General features: G+C 41.7%; 1 protein-coding gene across 1 annotated transcript in view; it reads right to left on the bottom strand.

The window, feature by feature from the left end:
• Positions 1-738: 738 nt before the first annotated feature.
• LOC149749142 (LIM and calponin homology domains-containing protein 1-like) overlaps positions 739-18,300 on the bottom strand; it is a 165,378-nt gene continuing 147,816 nt past the window's right edge. The window contains exon 3 of the mRNA XM_089911835.1: positions 739-1,844. Within this exon, the coding sequence (XP_089767961.1) occupies positions 1,757-1,844 (88 nt within the window). The 3' untranslated portion in view covers positions 739-1,756. The remainder of the gene's footprint in view (positions 1,845-18,300) is intronic.

Here is an 18,300-nt window from a genome sequence, read left to right as displayed (position 1 = left end):
TTCAAAAATCCTTTTCTCGGGCTTCCCTGGTGGCGCAGTGGTTGAGAGTCTGCCTGCTGATGCAGGGGACACGGGTTCGTGCCCCGGTCCAGGAAGATCCCACATGCCGCGGAACGGCTGGGCCCGTGAGCCATGGCCACTGAGCCTGCGCGTCTGGAGCCTGTGCTCCGCAACGGGAGAGGCCACAACAGTAAGAGGCCCGCATACCGCAAAAAAAAAACCAACAAAAAAACCCCCTTTTCTCCTTAGCTTCTGGACTGAGAGCTGCTTGTCTCTGCTCATGTGGATTTCACTGGAGCCTTCCTGACTTCATGCTGCAGGTTTTGCTCCTATAACAATAAATCCCAGACCTCCAAGGTCTGGAGATCCCACAGGCTTGGGACCAAAGAGCCATTTGTCAGCATCATTAAGGCCATGGCGTTAACATTTGGAAGAGATAGTTTTAGTAAAAAGTTTAAAAATAACTAATATATGTACACATTCACATATATAATATCTAATATACATATATAGATTTTTAAATAAAATTATTCAAATCCATCCCTTCCAAATTTAACTATCTATGTATTATTTACTTGGTTACATGATTCTGACAAATGAAATTAGAAAGACTTTTAATGACTAATCACCAATGCACTACCAACCAGCATGGTAACTAAAATGCATCCGCAGAAATAGCAATTCTTACAATTTAAAAAAATCCATTTCATTCAACTCACTGAAACCATGTACCTAATTACGTCACCCCCACAGTTCTCAAACGTAATTTTTTTGTTGGTGGTGCATCAAATTTCAATTAGTCATCATGATATGACTACGAAACTGTTTAACAAATCATCAAAGGTCTAAGGATGAACCTGCTTAAATTCCTGACACTTTTCTAATTGTTTTCTGGAAGACCACGTGCACAGAAGGCAGTCACGATGGAAAGAGTGCGTTGTTACTAGGCCACATACGCCCTCAGCTTTCTGTGCACACGTGTGTCTGTACATGTGCTCGTGCATGTGGAGGCTCGTGTGTGAGCTCATGTGCATGCACCTTGTTCCTTCCGGAACTAAGATTTGTTTGTCTTTTGATCTTCCACCTTTTTCTTCTTACTACCAAAAGGCAACGATAATTAAGCAATTAAAATTAGTGCCAAGAATTATGAAACATATCAAGGCATGAAAAAAATCCTGCATCTGACTACATGTGAACATTTGAGTTTTACTGGGTTTAGACAGATAGGTTCAGAAGACCCAGGGATTTGCTCAAACAATTCTCCTGATGACATTAGAATCACCTGTGTCCATTATGTCTTTAGAAAGTTGGCCTACAAATGTGGTACTTAAATGCAGGTAGATTTTTAAGATTGGAAACAGCAATTTATCATGAAAGTCCTGCTCGTTCAACATGAAATTTCTTTCTCTCTACCTCTTCTCCCCTTCATTCCAAAGGAATGCAGAGAAGAACTGAAATGAGAAAACAGTAATTACAATTGTCTTCCTCCCCTGGGGTCAGCCGAATTACCAGCCTCTCACCCCAAAACGAATTTACCTCTTTAAGAATGAATGTCATCCTTATCACTCATGGGAAAAATACAAAGATTAAGATGCCATTTAGGCATAACTGCAATCTTTCATTTTTAAGTGACCTCTCAGTTTAATGGCTTCAATGCGTTCTCATTCACGTGGAATATATACTGCAGGAGAAAACTGTAATAAATGGCACTGTCATGACCCTTAGGTTAGAGCAAAGGAATATTGGAAGATAAATCTCAATTCTGGATACTCACCAATCCTGCAATGGGGGTAGGCAATCTATTGATCTTTTTAACAAGTCCTGGCTTTATAGCATTCAGCAACCTGTCATGAAAAAGGCAGAATGTCAAGTGAGACATAAAGCAAGATGGATCACACAAATCACCTTTATCCGAGGCTACAACTAAATTGCTGAATAGGAAAAGCAGCGAATTTAAAGCATGTAGTAAATCTCAATAATCTATGAGTCTTCATGCATCCAAGTGAAGAGCTTTGCCAACACCAAGTTTGTCTGTGGCAGGTGAAGTTTTAGAATTTGGAAATGTTGGGAGAAAAGAACAGATGGAGGCTGGGAGGAGCTTCAGAGGAAAGGACAAAAATGTGAGCTGGATTGAGGCTGGGAGAGAAGTGTCTAGTTTTGAAGCCAGGTATTACTACACAGCAAGGCTCGTTCCCAATTCTCCTGGCTAAGGCAGGGGTCTCTCCAGGGATGCACTAAGTTCAGAGACCAACATCTATCTTTGCAAATGATTTGCCAAGACTAATTCTACTTCCAGTCCCTCTTGCTCTTTGAGGAGATTGGCTTGTTAAATGTGGTGAGCTTCACTTAAGAAAGGAAAGAATATGTTTAGCAGGAGGTTAACCAGTCATATCCTGAAGATTTTAAACAAGGCTGACCACAATTCCCTAGGTATAAAAGATATGTGAGCAAAACGTTTTCGGGGTAAAGGTTGAAATCACGTAAAAATGGTAATACAAGCAAAGGAATGCAAGAGAAACAACCATAACTGTTTGTCTTCAGGAAATGTCAGCTCAGAGTGAAAAGAAATAAGGAAGGCAACTTGTAAAACGAAAATAGGGTTGGCATCAGGGTGATGTGGTAGAATTGTAGCATTTGCCAACTAGGTTATTCATAAAGGAATTATTGAAGGTACAGGGCTGTCAAATGGAAGATTTATTCTTATATTAGGGAATTAGAGGAGAGAAGATCAGGTAATTTATCTCAGGACACATGGCAAGAGAAACTTAGGCAGGGGTTTAGTATAATTCAGGGGTCAGCAAACTACGAGCCATGGACCAAATTTGGCCCAATGCCTGTTTCTGTAAACAAGTTTTACTGGAACACAGCCCTGTCCACTAATTTACATACTGTTTACTGCTTCTTTTGTGCTATGACAGCAGAGCTGAGTCGTTACAACAGAGAACCTATAGCCCAAAAAGCAAACCATTTTTACTATTTGGCCCTTCACCAAAAAGTTTGCCAAACTGTTACCATTCATGCAATCTAAGGTTATAGTAAATTCTGAAGAACCTATGCTTGATAGATTTCTCCAAACCAGTAACAAAAGATTCTTTGAAATAGTTGAATAATTAGTCTTGAATCCCGCCTGTATTTTACTTTGACACCTCTATGTATTGATATATTGAGAAACGTCACTACAATGGTTACAACAGACAGGATATTTCTGGGTTTGCACTAAGAACTGCCTGTGCTTGGTCACTTTCACTGCAATTCCAAATGCTGCCACCAAGAGGTAACACCCAGTGTAGACACAAAAAAAGTACTGCCTTTTGGCCCATTGAGAGCCAAGATGGTGCTCCTTTCATGAATGCACTTAATTTTAACCATGAGTTTATAATCTTCTCAAAAAGTGCTTTTTTATAGCTTATTTTGGAATTATTGGTTTTTCAAGTTAGAAAGCAACTTGTTCATTCCTCTCATTTTACAGTTTAGAAAACTGAAGCCTGACGATGATGAGCTGATGAGTGGTACAGTCAGGCCCAGCTCCCAGGATCCCTGAATCAACACATTCTCTGGCAGGGTTAACATCCCATAGCACGTGATTCAAAATAAACAGATAGATATGATGTCTCCAAAGCAGATTTTAAATGTACAAAATTCTTAACGTACATTACTTTTCTCATTAGTTCTTAACAGTGTCATTTTAAATAGTATTTGTGCACAGTTGTTGAAAAAGGCCCTTGTGTGGATATGACTGCCGGTTAACCCAAGCTGGCCCCAGGCAGTCGGAGGCACCTCACCCTCTCGCCTGTCCTAGGAATGTACGTTCTGCCCACTATTCCCACGGTGGGAGCCATCGTCAAGCATTCAGCCTTGAGATAGCAGTGTGCTGTTGAGGCCATCTGGACTGAATATCTACGGAACCCAGTTAAAGCATCTGTATAAACTTTTAAGATTCTGGCAAGATTCTCCTCACCTTTCAAGCCGCCCAAGACAAGCATCATATGTAAGTTCTCTTGCTTATTAACCCTGCCACCTACAAATCTGGAGCTATCTGCCTCTTTCTTCGGGCTCTCCTTGCCTTCCGTGTCTGGGGACCAGATTTGAATTTCACGCTGGGAAATCCTGAGGTTGCCAACCAACAGTGTTGACAATTCAAAAGGAACCACAAGGATCTCCAGTAAAACTTAAGTTTCACTGTCACCAGGATCCCACGGGGCCCTTGACTATTCCCTGAAGGTAACCTTAAAGACTTCCAAAGAAAATGTATAAAGATATTTGTAATTTTTTAAAAAAAAGACAGGTGTAGCATATAATATGCACTGTCCTACACCTTATTTTTCCACTTAGCAATGCATAATGGAGATTAAATAATTTACACTGGAGAGCATGCCTTATCAACACGTGTGGACCTATGTCCTTCTTAATACCTGTGGACAAACTGATGAGGAGATGGGAGAGGGGAGTGACAGCATTGGCTCTGAAGTCCAACTGACTGAATCCAGAGTCCAGCTTGGTCACTCCTCGGGGGAGTTACTTTGGGCAAGTCCCTTAACACCAGTTTCCTCAACTGTCATAGAGAAACAATGGTAGCAATTGCATAGGTGTCAGCGAGGCTTACATGTGACAAAATATGTGAGACGCTAGCACAGAGCCCCGTGCATAATAAGTTCTCTATAAATGCTTCTCTACATTTGTGTGTAAGTATTTATTTAAACTAATTCAATTCACAGCATTCTAGATCAACTACTTTCTCTAATACTTTTAGATTTTTCTAATGAAATAAAATCCCATTATATCAGGTCCCTGAACTTTGTTTCTAATTATCCAAAGTAAAACAAAGATAACAAATACCCTACAAAAAAATTCATAAATTAAGAATCTTTTTTAAAAGAGGTACCCATTTTGTCTTCTATAGCTAAGAATTGTATTATTTTTAGTAACAATGGATCCATCCACTCCTCTTTTATACATGTTTAGATTTTTAAACAGTTTTAAATGCTTCATTATATTCATCCTTTGTAGAATTATAGTTATATGGCAGAAATCTTTCCTGTCACATGAAGTTGTAAAAAAAATATTATAATGATAGACCTTAATTAAAAGAGCAACCAAAAAAATTTACTATGATGTCTATCCAAATGTTTAACAACAAATTAAAAGATAAAATTCCACAGTGCTCTTAAATATTTGGGATATTTTCAAGATCAAGGCAGCTGTATTTTTTCATGTAAACATTGCCCTGGTTCCGTACCCAGTTTACAGTACACGACAATAAAAGGTAACATTGAATTCACATTGTAGAAATGCCCACCACCTGCTTATCTTGTATTCTGCATTAAACTGAGGACATTTTTTGTATATATTAGAATCAGATAAGAAGTTCAACAAAACAGCTATAAGCATGAGTCAAGGATATTTTATTCACTTGAAATTTTATTAAAAACCACTGTTGCCCTCCTATCTATTAAAATATAAATATTTTCAATAAATATTTATTGATGACATGCTTTAAAGTAATGGTGATGATATTAATATTTTATTATTTATGAACCTTCTGAAATGCATTGTTCCCCCACTCTCCTGTCCTGCAGAGACAGGTCATGTATTCACTCCACCATTTTTACAGAAGAAAAGCTTGAGCCCCAAACAGGTGTGAAGCCTTCCCCAGAGACATGCACAGTTAGTTTGCAGCCCAGTTTGGAAAGCCTACTGCAGCTTGGTGCTTTAGAAAGTCCAGCTTCAGTATGTAGCATCAAAGCACAAAACAGTAACAACAACAAACCACAGAAAACAAACAAAAACCAAAAACCCAATAGAAAACTATTTAAATACAATGTGAGAATATTAACACTAGGTGGGAATAAAAGGAAAATGGAAGCGGGTGTCTGCTGGGAAATGGTCACGTTTCATCTATGGATGACATACAACATCCTCAGGAGGAATTCCAGAGAAAAGCAGGCGGTCACTCACTTGTGGCAACTCCCCACTTAGCAGAACCTGACACCGGTTTCCCACCTGTGAGCCCCAAAACCTATAGCTAGAAGGAGAACAGTCTGTCCTCTCTGTCTGGTAACAGATTAAATCTGTACTCATCTAAAGACGTTTCTGGGACATTGGCATAATTTTAGATAACAAAAAAACACTGGTGTCATTCCATGTCTCCTGCATAAATTTACCCACAAAATAAAGATAATTTAAAAACTGGAGATATGAGAACTAATTAGGATGAACTAATATCCAGATATTTATTTATCCAGCAATTATTTATCAAGTGCCTGCCGTGTGTTGCACACTGCTCTAGACCCAGGGAAGGCAGTAGTGGAGAAGACAAATGAAAGACCTGCCCTTTAGAACTTATCTCCTTAGAACAAATGAGTATGTGGGGCAGTGGGAGGAACAGAAAATAAACAAGTAAATAAATGAGAGGAAAATTTCAGATTGCATAAACACTGGGAAGACAAGCACCGTAACCCATGCGGGTGGTACTTGAATCAGGTGATCAGAAGGCTGCTCTGGGGAGGTAACATTTGGGGAAGAAATGGGAAGATACAAAAGTATTAGCCAAAGAGAGACTGGAGACAAGAGTTCCAGGCAGAATGAACAGTAAGTAGAAAGGCCTGGAGACAGGAGTGGGCTTAGTATATTCAAGGGCCAATGTGGCCAAGCAGAGTGAGTGGAAGGAGGAAACACATGACATGACAGCCAAGGTGCAAACAACATCCAAGCTCAGGTAAGGTGTCTAGATTTTTTTCTAAGTACGATGTACTTAGAAGTACATCAGATTTTTAACATGAAGACTGAAATGATCTGATTTATACTTTTAAAACAGCATCATAGGCAAGTAGTATTAAAACAAATTTATAACTATAAATAGAAAATTTGTGTTTATTAAAAAATCACAGGTATCAGATAGATGAATAAAACATCATAAATAACTTATAACGCTCAGCAGTGTTATCATGAAGAGAGTGTAATGAATTTGGAGGAAGTTGTCTAGGTTTTAATGGGTAAAACATACATTAGCTATGAGCTACTGGGAGGTCACTTGATCAAAGTCTCAGTTTTCCCCTTAATAAAAATGGGGGTTTTGGGGCTTCCCTGGTGGCGCGGTGGTTGAGAGTCCGCCTGCCGATGCAGGGGACACAGGTTCGTGCCCCGGTCCGGGAAGATCCCACATGCCGCAGAGCAGCTGGGCCCGTGAGCCATGGCCTCTGAGCCTGCGCGTCCGGAGCCTGTGCTCCGCAGCGGGAGAGGCCACAGGAGTGAGAGGCCCGCGTACCAAAAAAAAAAAAAAAAGGAGATTTTGAAAACCTAACCTTCCATCCAGAACTGTGGTGAGGAGCCAGCGGGACAATGTGTGCTGCTAGCATTTGTTAAATGGAAACTTGCATATTCACACTCATTTGGTATACTGAGCATGTCCCTTTTTGTTAAGTAAGTGCATTTTAGTTTCAACTTTTCCATTAGTCAGCTGCCAAAGACTAAAATAAGTTTCACTTATTTTCTGGCCACCTTTGGATAAAAAACCTCACAAAAATGAATCAAGTCAACAGATGTGTATAGCTTGCTATATATATATATACATATATATATATATATGGTAAGAAACGACTAAAAACAGGAAGAAAAGTTTTAATCTTGGATAACCCTCAATTGCAAAAAGTTAATGACACTGAAGGTAAGCAAAAATGCGTGTTTCTGATATGATAGAAATGAATTGGTGTCTACTAAACTCATATTCCAAATCTAAAACACACTGTGACCTATTTCAAGTAAGGCTGTCCACATGTTCCTTTACGTACTCAACAAATATTTATTGGGCGTGCATGATGCCCTGGCCCGGAGCTGGGCACGGGGGACACAAAGGAGGACAGGGCAGACCCCAGGTCTATCCCTCACGGGGCGTGCTCACTAAGAGATTTAAAACCTACAGGAAGACCAAAACTGGGCACATGTGTGGTTCATTGTCATGCTACTTAATGCATGGCCATCTTGAGTTTTTGAGAAGGTGAATTAAAGACATACTCTGCACACATTCTGTGGAATCCAATTCTTAAAAGATTAAAGATTAGACTCCTTAAAGAAACAATTGTTGAGACATCCAGGAATGAGGCTGATGTTCTGATTCAACCACAGGCTGTATTTTGTAATTCTTTTTAACACTTAATATCCAGCTTATGGTAGCCTCTCAATGATTGTTTAATGGTTATGAAATACAAACTGAAGAAATCTGTGTCTATCTGCAATTAAAAAAAAACCCTCAAATCCCTACTGTGGGACAGAGAGGTTCTGTTTCATACCGACTCTTCCAACAGCTGATATAATAGCTCTTCAAGGGGCACAATACTGTGAATACTGCTACAAAAGATACAAGACCATCCAAATGTTAGGAAATATACCAATGGGCAGCTTATTTTTTTACTGGACTGTAATAAACATTAAAGGTAAAAATTTTAAAGGGTTGCAAAATCCAGCTTACTCTATACATCATTCAATTCGGAAATTCAAGTCTAATAATTATCCTAGAGTTTGGGGGACAGCAGAGACACCATCTAGACCTTGAACCCAGGGTTGGGAAGGTCATGCTTAATCTCATGGGAAATCACTTTATTCTTTGCAACAAGAGATTACATCATCATCTCATTTAGCTTGGTTTGCACAGCTGCAATAGGCAACTATGATCACAAAATTACCTACTTTGTGTCCCTTTTAATTTGGCTCAAGAGTGTTTTCCTATGCAGTTTCCTTGATCACTTTCTGGTTTGACTATGTACCCTGGACAAAGGTGTGCACACTTTCATTTAACCTAACACGGCAACTGTTTTTGAACCTAAGCATGAGATCAATTTAACCTTGACTATAAACCTGTTACAGATGTCATTTTTGGAGATTTCTTTTTAGAGTTGCCTTGGCAAAGGCAGGCAAGTTAAAAAACCTTTTCTGAGGTCAAGAAAAAATTGACTAAAACGTGGGGGAAAGTGAAACCTGAACCAAAGGGGAGTTTCATTTGAACAAAATAGTGATGGAATGCAAATTGCCGTCATTAATATCTACCAAATGTTTGTGGGGTGCTATGCCTTGTCCAGACTGTGTGAAGTATAGGTCTATTTAAGCCACTTGCCTTCAACATACCTAAAGAGATCATAAGGACTTTAGAAGGTCTTTGTGGACTTGAAATTCCAAGAAATTGGGCCTAGCTGTGAATTCTAGGGCTCAACAGTGCTGTTACTATCCTAATACACCTCCCAAGGCAGCAGCTGCTCCCCAAACTCATCTCCTTTCTCCCCTAGACACACAGCTAGGCTACATCTCTCAGCCTCTTTTTGAAGTTTTCTGTAGTAATATAACAGAGTTCTGGCCAATGGAGAGTGGGCAGAGTAACATATGTCATACCTACGCCTGTCCCTAAAACCTCTCCCAAGCAATTCTCCATTCCCTCCCTTGCCTCCCCCCATTCACTAGTTAGACGTCAGCACCAGGGGAGACTTTAGAAATCACATGTTGAGGACGGAGTCTCCGTTAGCTGGGGTCCCTGAACAACGACCGGGAGCAGAGTCATCGCCACCCTTTCCTGCTGCCAAAACTGAGCTACACAAGAGTGAGAAGTACGTTTTTGTTGCATTAAACCACTGAAAGTTAGGAGTTTATTAGTTACAGCAGCCAGCATTACCTTAACTATTAAAGCTCTCCAGGAGGTCTTTTCTCAATAAAAAGGGGCCTTACTTTGCCAAACTGTACCCAGGAAAATCCTGTCCTAAAATGCAAAATTAAACACCTGGGCACATCCTTCCCTCTGGGTCTTGTTGGGAGGCAGCAGGATGCAGAAGAGTTCAAATTTGGGCCACTGTAAGCAAATGGACCCATTTTTATTTTCCTACATTTGCTAGGGGTAAAAAGTCTTCTTGCCTATCACTTCTGCTCTTAATACTAAAACAAACAAACAAACCCAAAAAGCAAACAAAAAAAGCCAACAGTAGTGAAATAATCTATAAACATGAAAGGGAAACTCCAGCAATTATCTGAATATCTTGGAGTCCTTTTGATTCACTTTCAATGTCTCTCACAGTCTCACCTTTGCGTACCATCCTTGCTGTCCAGAAATTACAGAATTTTTGGATTAGAAAAGGCCTAAAAATCAGTTAAAAATCTAGGAAAGGAAACTGTTGCCAGGCACATATCTGAGATCAGAGATCCTAAGTGGTAGAGTTAGGATTACAAACTCAGGTTCCTACACTGAGAAGAGTGCTTTACTTCTTGCATTTCAATAACTAATCTCCAGCCACCAGTCTCTGCCATCTTAATCAATCTGCCCAATGCACCCAAACCGACCCCATCTAAACCCTGGCTTTGGCCATGTTGCTTCCTTCTTCCAATGACTCCCAGGCTCCTGAGTGCACACAGGATGCCCTCCAAATGCCTTCACCTGGTAATCAAGCCCCTTCATGCCCAAGCTGCCTTTCCCACCGTGCCTCCCACTCAAGGTCCTCCCCGCTTTTATAAGCTATAAGTTTAAGATGGCACATGTGATCAATGAACCGTGAAAGCTGGCAATACGTGAAGAGACTTTAGTGTAACCAAATAAAATGGAGCCTGAAGTTACACCGACACAGGCAATGATACGTGTAATCATCGTTGTGCTATGTAGTAACTATGTATAAATGATTGTAATTAGTATTTCTTTTGCGCAGCTAAAACCTGGTACTGCTGGCTTTACTGTCAGGAGGGTGGGAGAACACTTGGAATGTGAAATTGCTGGGATGCAGCTCGGAAAGGAAGCCAGTTCCTTGCTCTCCATACTTTTTCAGCAAGAAGCGCTCAGAACCAAGAGTTCCAGGATTGAGACCCATAAAATTCCAACAGAAATAGGAACCTCCGGAGACAGAAAGACCTGAGGTGCAAATCCCAACTCGGCAACTCACTAGGCAAGTTATTTAATATTCAACATTGAGTCTCAGTTTCCTCCTCTGAAAAATGGGCACAATAATACCTATTGGTCATGGCATGAGAGTGTGAAATAATGCGTATAATACATTTGGCACAGGCCTGGTGTCCAGTGTGCACTTCATAAATGGAAGTTATTAACATCTCTTCCCTGCCGCCCTGCCATCCCCTTCCCCGGGCTGCCAAGCAGGTTTGGACCCCAGCCCTGCCCACAAGTGGAAATCTGATGTGTTAACTATTGGCTCACTTCTGCTCCCAAGCATCCTGTCTGTGGCTATAGCTAGGTTGGGAGTTGGGAGAGATGGAAGCACAGAAGTGAGGGAATGAGATAATGTTAGTCCTTTGGGAGGGCAGGCTTGCAAGGGCATGGTCGCTAACACTGGGGATGGGGAGGAAGGAAGGGAGGAAGCAGCAAAGCAAAGGCGGTAAGAAGTCCAAGGACAATCTCGGCGGCACCACAGCCGTGTCCACAGCTGCCTCTGGGCCTGTTTCACTGCCAAAGCCTAGCTATCCTTTAATTCCTGCCAAGGCTCCTGTCCCCCCATCTCACTTGCTGTCCTGAGGGTGATGGGGAAAAGGCAAGTACTGAAGAGGCCCTTTGCTATCCTGGAAAGGGGAGGTCAGCTCCTAATGTGGCTAGTTATAATTCTGAATTAATTTCCTATTCATTCCACATGTTGTTATCAAACACCCCACACCAGATGCCAAGCTAAGCCCAAACCCCACCAGGAGACTGGGTTCTACAGTGGGCCCGACACTAACACAGACGTGATATGGGTTACATAAGACGTTCCCCCCATAGAACACTAGTCTATGGGGAGATAGTTTCCAAGCTCTAAATGAGTGACTTGGAAAAGAACTTTGGAAACACAGAATGTACATAGTAGGATGGTAAATTAAGGATAGACATGGCAAGACAAGTGAAGGAAGCATTTCTGCTTCTCCTCAGGAAGCATGACATTTTTTTCAAATATTTGTGTTTGGTGCACAGCAGAAAGTAATCAAAAGTCTCCACTGCCAACAGATGTCATTTCCCAAAAAACAACCTAATCTCATTGAATCTCCTCTGAATAGAGACCATGCTGGCTGTCTACTGCTCACTGGATGCTGTTTAAACTCCTTAACATGTTATTCCAGGTCTTGTGCAAATGGACCTGATACCTACCTTTCCTCTCCTGATACCTACCTTTTCTCTCTGGCCTGCCCCATTTCATCCTAGGCTCTGGCCACAGTTCCTTCCTTGAACATGCAAAACTCCCTCACACTGCTGAGCACTTTCACAAGCTTGCTGCTCCCTCTGTCTGACTTGCCTTTCCCACAGGCCTCCCCTCTTTCTTTTTCCCCTTAATATGAAGAGGGAAGTCTATTTCTGCATGGTTAACTTTAGAAAGGAATCATTTATAAACTGGGTCCTTGGTGGGCTATTTACGAAAAGGTCCTCTCCTGTGGGTAACTGAAGGGAAACATTTAGAATGGCATGCTTGAGGCAAGAATTTTGCACACTTCACGGTGGGAGGCCAGCGCAGCCAACCTGATAGCCCAGTAGAGACAATCAAAAAATGGATTATTAAGGACATACAATTAGGGAGCTACTAAATCCTCTCAAATACAAGCAAAGCCTAATCCAGCAGGTAAGCCCACAGGCAGCCAGTGGGATAGGCCGGTTTCTCCTCTGCCACACAAGCAGCCCATATTTAAACCTGTTGTTATATATATATATTTTCAGTCAATTGATCATTCCAATAAATGTGTAATAAATTTGTTCAGGAGGAAAGAGATTAAGCCTGTGATTTCCATGAGCAGAAGTTTAATATTTATCAAGGCACGGATTGATAGGGTGAAGGAAATCACATTTTGAGGGAAGTGGTTCCTGAACGATAAATATGCTAAAATAAGTTTCAAACACAGTTTTGGAAGCATGAAAACAAAACATACTTGCCATATATATTAAGAGAAAAGAAGTTGCGACAAGGATTATATACTTTTAAATGGAAAAAATATTTGCAGAGGTAGATGAGCTTGAGAACGTTTCAGATGCACACAAAAGCCCCCCCTCCCACGGGTAGATTCTTGTAATTGATGCTAGCGCACAGTTCGAATGGGAACAGTTGAATCCCCCCCTACACACTGTGCTGAGTCCCTCTTTTAAATAGAAACTGAGGGATGTTTATTTGGTGAGTATTCAAAGAAAAAAATAAAAAGGCAATACTGGAAGTCCATTTTGCTCATCATGAATCCTACAAATTCTCCTTCCATATCCTTCATCCGTTTTCATCTTTCCTAACAGAAGGCTGTCAGGGATACTCAGTTCTTGCCTAAGTCCCTACCTAAGCCATGCCAATCTTCAAACAAAAAGCAGCTTTTCACTGGAGATCTTTACTAAAAGAGTGGGTTGAAATGTCCTTACTTGAACCTAAAAGCTTAATGAGTCTTGGTGCCAAAGAGCTGGGGACAGGCCAAGTCAGTGAGGCCAGTTGTGATTTGGCAGAAAGACAAGGGAGAACCCTACATAGGAGGCCTATCAAATTCTTAACCAGTCCGCTAAGGCCAAAATCAGTAAGGGCAAAAGGACCCAAGTTTGCTGAGATTTGAGTGAGCATCTGGGTTAGAGAAAGAGCTCTAGATGAAGAGCTGGAAGACACTGTGCTCTACAACCTGGGGTCTCCATCTCATCATCAACAAGGGGGTGGTGGGACGATCTGATCCAGGTTGTTCACCTACTGTAGTTACAGAGAGGATAAAATAAGGGAAGGGTTTGTGAATACTGAACAAGGTAATGGTGATTGGAAGACACCAGTCTGGAATCGCCAACCACTGGGGTGACCATGCACACACACACACACCGATGCACATGTGCGTACATACATACATACGTACCTACGTACACACAGTTAGCTGAGGACAGTCCCAGGTTTCATTTGTTGTTCCAGCATCTCAGCTGATTAACACCTTCTTTCATTCTCAAAAGCGTTTTGTTTGATATATGGTCACTTCACTATTAAGCCATTGGGTCTAACAAATCTCATCTCCTTATCAATAGTTGAGGGAAATACTCCATGTATAGTTTATATTAGATAAGGTCTCTAACAATAGCCTACTGAAATGATGCCAAAGCGTGAGCCAGAGCTCAGACCATCAAGTCAAATCATGATCAGTTGATTGGCAGTTCCCAGAGATGGCTATTAACTGACAAAAGTCTTCAGTGCCTCCCTCTACCAGTGAGACAGGACTTTTCGGAGCTGACCTCTGCCAGGGCCATGCAATACAAGTGACCTCCAGCTCCTTAGAAGTCTTCTTAGCTTCCTTGGTTTCCATGACACCATGCTCCCTGGGTTTCCTCTCGTCTCTCGGATAGCCTCTCTGTGAGGTTCTCTTTCTCTCATCTCTGACCAGGGAGAATTCCTCAAACTGGAACCTTGCTCTGCTGCTCTTTCTTGACATGATCTTTCCCTTAGAGAGACTGTCATATATGACAGCTTAACCCTGATGTCCACCCATGGCTGGCAAGTCCAATTCAAATAAGTTAAACCCATCATCTCACCCCTAAGTTCTGCCTTTGTCCCCAGTAGCCTACAGGACTCTCTGCCTGAGTGGACTGTCTGTACCCTAAACTCAGTCTGCCCAAACTGAAATCATGACCTCTCCCACCAAATAAAGGACCCCTTCCAACTTGCAGCAAGGGCCCACCCTGCTTGTCATTAACAACTGAAACGCTGAAGTGATTTTTTAGTCTTTTCTTTCATTCATCTATCCCTATACCCTACCAAGTCCTGTTGATCTCTTTTAAATTCCTCTTGTTTTCATTGCTCTGGAGATCACACCCAAAACTCCTTTTGTGGTTTCAAGGCCCCCGCGCAATTTTTTTTTTTTTTTTTTTTTTTTGCAGTACGCGGGCCTCTCACTGTTGTGGCCTCTCCCGCTGCAGAGCACAGGCTCCGGACGCGCAGGCTCAGCGGCCATGGCTCATAGGCCCAGCCACTCCGCGGCATGTGGGATCTTCCCTGACCGGGGCACGAATCCACATCCCCTGCATCGGCAGGCGGACTCTCAACCACTGCGCCACCAGGGAAGCCCCGCCCTGTGCAATCTTGATCCTGCCTACTTCTCTTCTTCATCAATCCTCATCTCATATCACTGTCCTCCCTGTTTTCTACATTTTCGCCAAGTAAGTCTTCTTGCAACTCCTCTAGTACATGGAGCTTCTATCTTAAGAATCTCAAACATGTTATTCTCTCAGCTAGAACATGTTTCCTCCCTCCTTTCACCTCTCTTCCCTCTTTCTGGGCCAATTTCTGCTCTTCATTCAGGTCTCTACCTACATGTCACTTCCTCAAGGAACTCTGAGGTTAACATACCACATGGGGTCAGGATTTAGATTCCAGATCTGATCAGTGTGCCCCTGTTACACGATGTGATGGCATAGTTTACCAGTGTCTATAGTAACTTGCCACACCTGTAAGCAGGTTCTTAAAAAGGTTAATTGGATGAAGAAAGAGACACCTCCTGCCCCGACCCCCTGCCAGGCAGATCTCCCCTATGTTTGCCAAACACGTCATCCTCATTCCTGTCCCCAAACCTTTCCCCCACTCTTGTTCCTGTGTAGTCTGCCCTCTCTTTCCCTCAGCCTATTCTCAAGTTAAGTAAAGATGTAACATCTCTCCAATAACTGTCTCCCAAACTACAACAATCTTCCCTTGTTTAACTTCTATTAAATTTGGGGATTAAATCTTAGTCACTTTTGCATTTACTCATACACTGGTTTACACAGTAACAACTGCTTTGTGTGTGCGTCAACGCCCAAGCCCATTATAAAACTCTTGAAGATCAAGGATCAAGCCTTACAGTCCCTTTTTATGCCCCTCGGTGCCTAGTGTGGGGCTGTGCAGAACAGAGTCAGTATCCAGTAAGTCCTGCATGTGACAGAATGTCTCCATGGAAAGCTACACCATCAACTCCCAACCTGTCCTAGAAGATGAGTGCGTATCCATGGCACACCACATCTTATGTTGAAATCAGGACAAGAATCTAAGACAAGCCCTCCTTCTTAGAATAAGCAGCTCATTCATCGGCAATGATATAGACAAGTATTTGCCAACAGGTTTCTTATCTTCAGAAAATTATTTCAGCAACATAAGAACTGAGACAAAAATCCACTGAGACATTCTTTATTGGTCACTTATTGGCAGACCAACATACTCGGACTTTGCATTCCATCAAAACGTGTCTGCAGAACAAACCCCAGAAGTTCACTTCTATGACTCCTAAGAAGATAGAGCTATAATGGAGAATCTTATAGGTAAAGAAAGCAGAAACTTCCATCTGTTGAACTCCCAGTCTTCAGGGATGGGTCCATTCTTTATGTAAAATTGTGTGTGTGTGTGTGTGTGTGTGTCTGTGTGTGTGTGTGTGTCTGTGTGTGTGTGAAGGAGAGGGAGGGGTAGAGTGTGGAGGGAAGGAGAGAAGAGGAGAAGGGAGAGAAACAGGATAATACTGATGATAACAGCAAAAAAACTGGGAGAAAGTTAATGATCTAATGAGGACTAAATTGCCTCGGTAGAACTCTTACTACTGGACTCAATTTATCCAACAGCTGTTTGTAACAGATGTATTGTGTGCCAGACCAGTGTCCAAGGGGGGAAATCCGAAGATAAATAGAAGAGGTCTTCAGGAAGCTTTCAGTCTGGTACAGGAAGGAGACGTGGGATAAAGAGGTCGAGCGCTGTGATAACAGCTAGTGTGGAGGCTGTACAGGTACTTAGACGCCAGGGAGGAACCCACTAACTCTGCCCAGAGTGTTCTGGAACAGCTTCCCAGAGAAAGAAACCACAACATACTGGAGGAAGCAGGAGGAAATGACATCACCACAGAGGTCCAGGCCACTGTTTTCAAAACAATCGCTCTCAGCCTTGAGCTCTGACAGCCAAAGTTCATTATTCACAGATGATCAAGTTCGTAAGGGACCCAAATGTTCTTGCCCAGTTTTTGATCACAGGCTAGGCAAAAGGAGCTAGGAAGTGAGCCTCCAGTTGGTTCGTCCTGTGGCTTGTTGGCAGCCCAGTGAGAGAGCTGACGGGTGTACAGTGACACAGAGCTGCACTGACTGTGTCATATTTATAATTGACTTTAGGCCTATTTCCAACAATAATAATGAAAATGGCGAGTGATCCGGGGTGCCAGCCCAGCGCCAGACACCGCGGAGCGGTTCACGTATTCTCTCACTGGAATCTCTCAAGTATTTTATGAGGTATGAACTTCCCCCATTTCGTGGACAAAAGGAGAAAAGCTAACATTTAAGTGCCTGCTATGTTACAAGCACTAAAGAGTTTATACACATTATCAATTCATTTACTCCTCTGAACAGCCCAATGAATTAGGTATAATTATATCTGGTTTTATAGATGAGGAAACTGGGGTTCAGGGAGGTGAGGTAACTTGCCTAAGGACACACAGGAGGCAAATCTAGGATCTGGACTGGCCACTAGGTTGAAGCATATGAAATCACATTATCTGACTGGTTTTGTTCTACTAATACAACAATTTCATTGGACTCAACCTAGGAGTTCCCAAATCCATTCACTTTCCACTATGCTCTCCATAAACAGATTTGAACTGGCTTTTGTTAAATATATATTCTTGGATAGTAACCAAAAAGAATGAAAAGGGTGAGGCAAGGATGTGAAACCAAACCACAGAGAACAAAGGAGAGCGTATACACTGCAACTAGATGCAATTATTATTATTATCATTTTACTATACTAACTTTATCTCTTTCTGTCTATGCCTCTTTTGTCCTGAAGCATTTGCATATAGTTGTAGGGTATATGGATTATCATTACATTATTCTTGTCACTTCTCTGTAAGTTTAAAATTTTTCAAAATAAAAAGTTGGCGGGGTGGGGTGGACTTGTAAAGAGACTCATGAGAAAACCTTTCTTGAAAAGGTATTTGATTTCCCCAAATAGTGCTTTGTACTGCCCAAACTACTTAACTTTATGAGGGTAAACAATTCACATCCAAAATTAAGTCCGTAGTCCTCATAGGCTGGCAAACTTTTTCTGTAAAGGACCAACAGGTAGTAAACATTTTTAGGCTCTGTGAGCCCCATACAAACCCTTGCTTTGTTTCGATTTGTTTTGTTTTTTTGTTTACAACTCTTTTAGAATGTAAAAACCGTTCTTAGCAAGAAGGAAGGCCTGCACAAAAACAGGACATGGGCCAGAATTTACCAACTCCTGATACAGATGGAATTCCATAGCGTTCTATCTATATAATAAAGTCTTAGGAAAACAAGTCAGAAACTTTCCTTTCTGGAATATTTCACAACAGTCTCTCTGATCTGGGTTCAGGGAACTAGATGACAGTCATTACTGGCTC

Source organism: Delphinapterus leucas, chromosome 5, assembly GCF_059928025.1.
Source record: "Delphinapterus leucas isolate spDelLeu-1000000601 "Yukka" chromosome 5, BTC_Dleu_Yukka2, whole genome shotgun sequence".
In the NCBI taxonomy this organism is placed as follows: domain Eukaryota; kingdom Metazoa; phylum Chordata; class Mammalia; order Artiodactyla; family Monodontidae; genus Delphinapterus; species Delphinapterus leucas.
The sequence above is the reverse complement of the archived record's forward strand: the minus strand, read 5'-3'. Positions and strand labels throughout refer to the sequence as shown.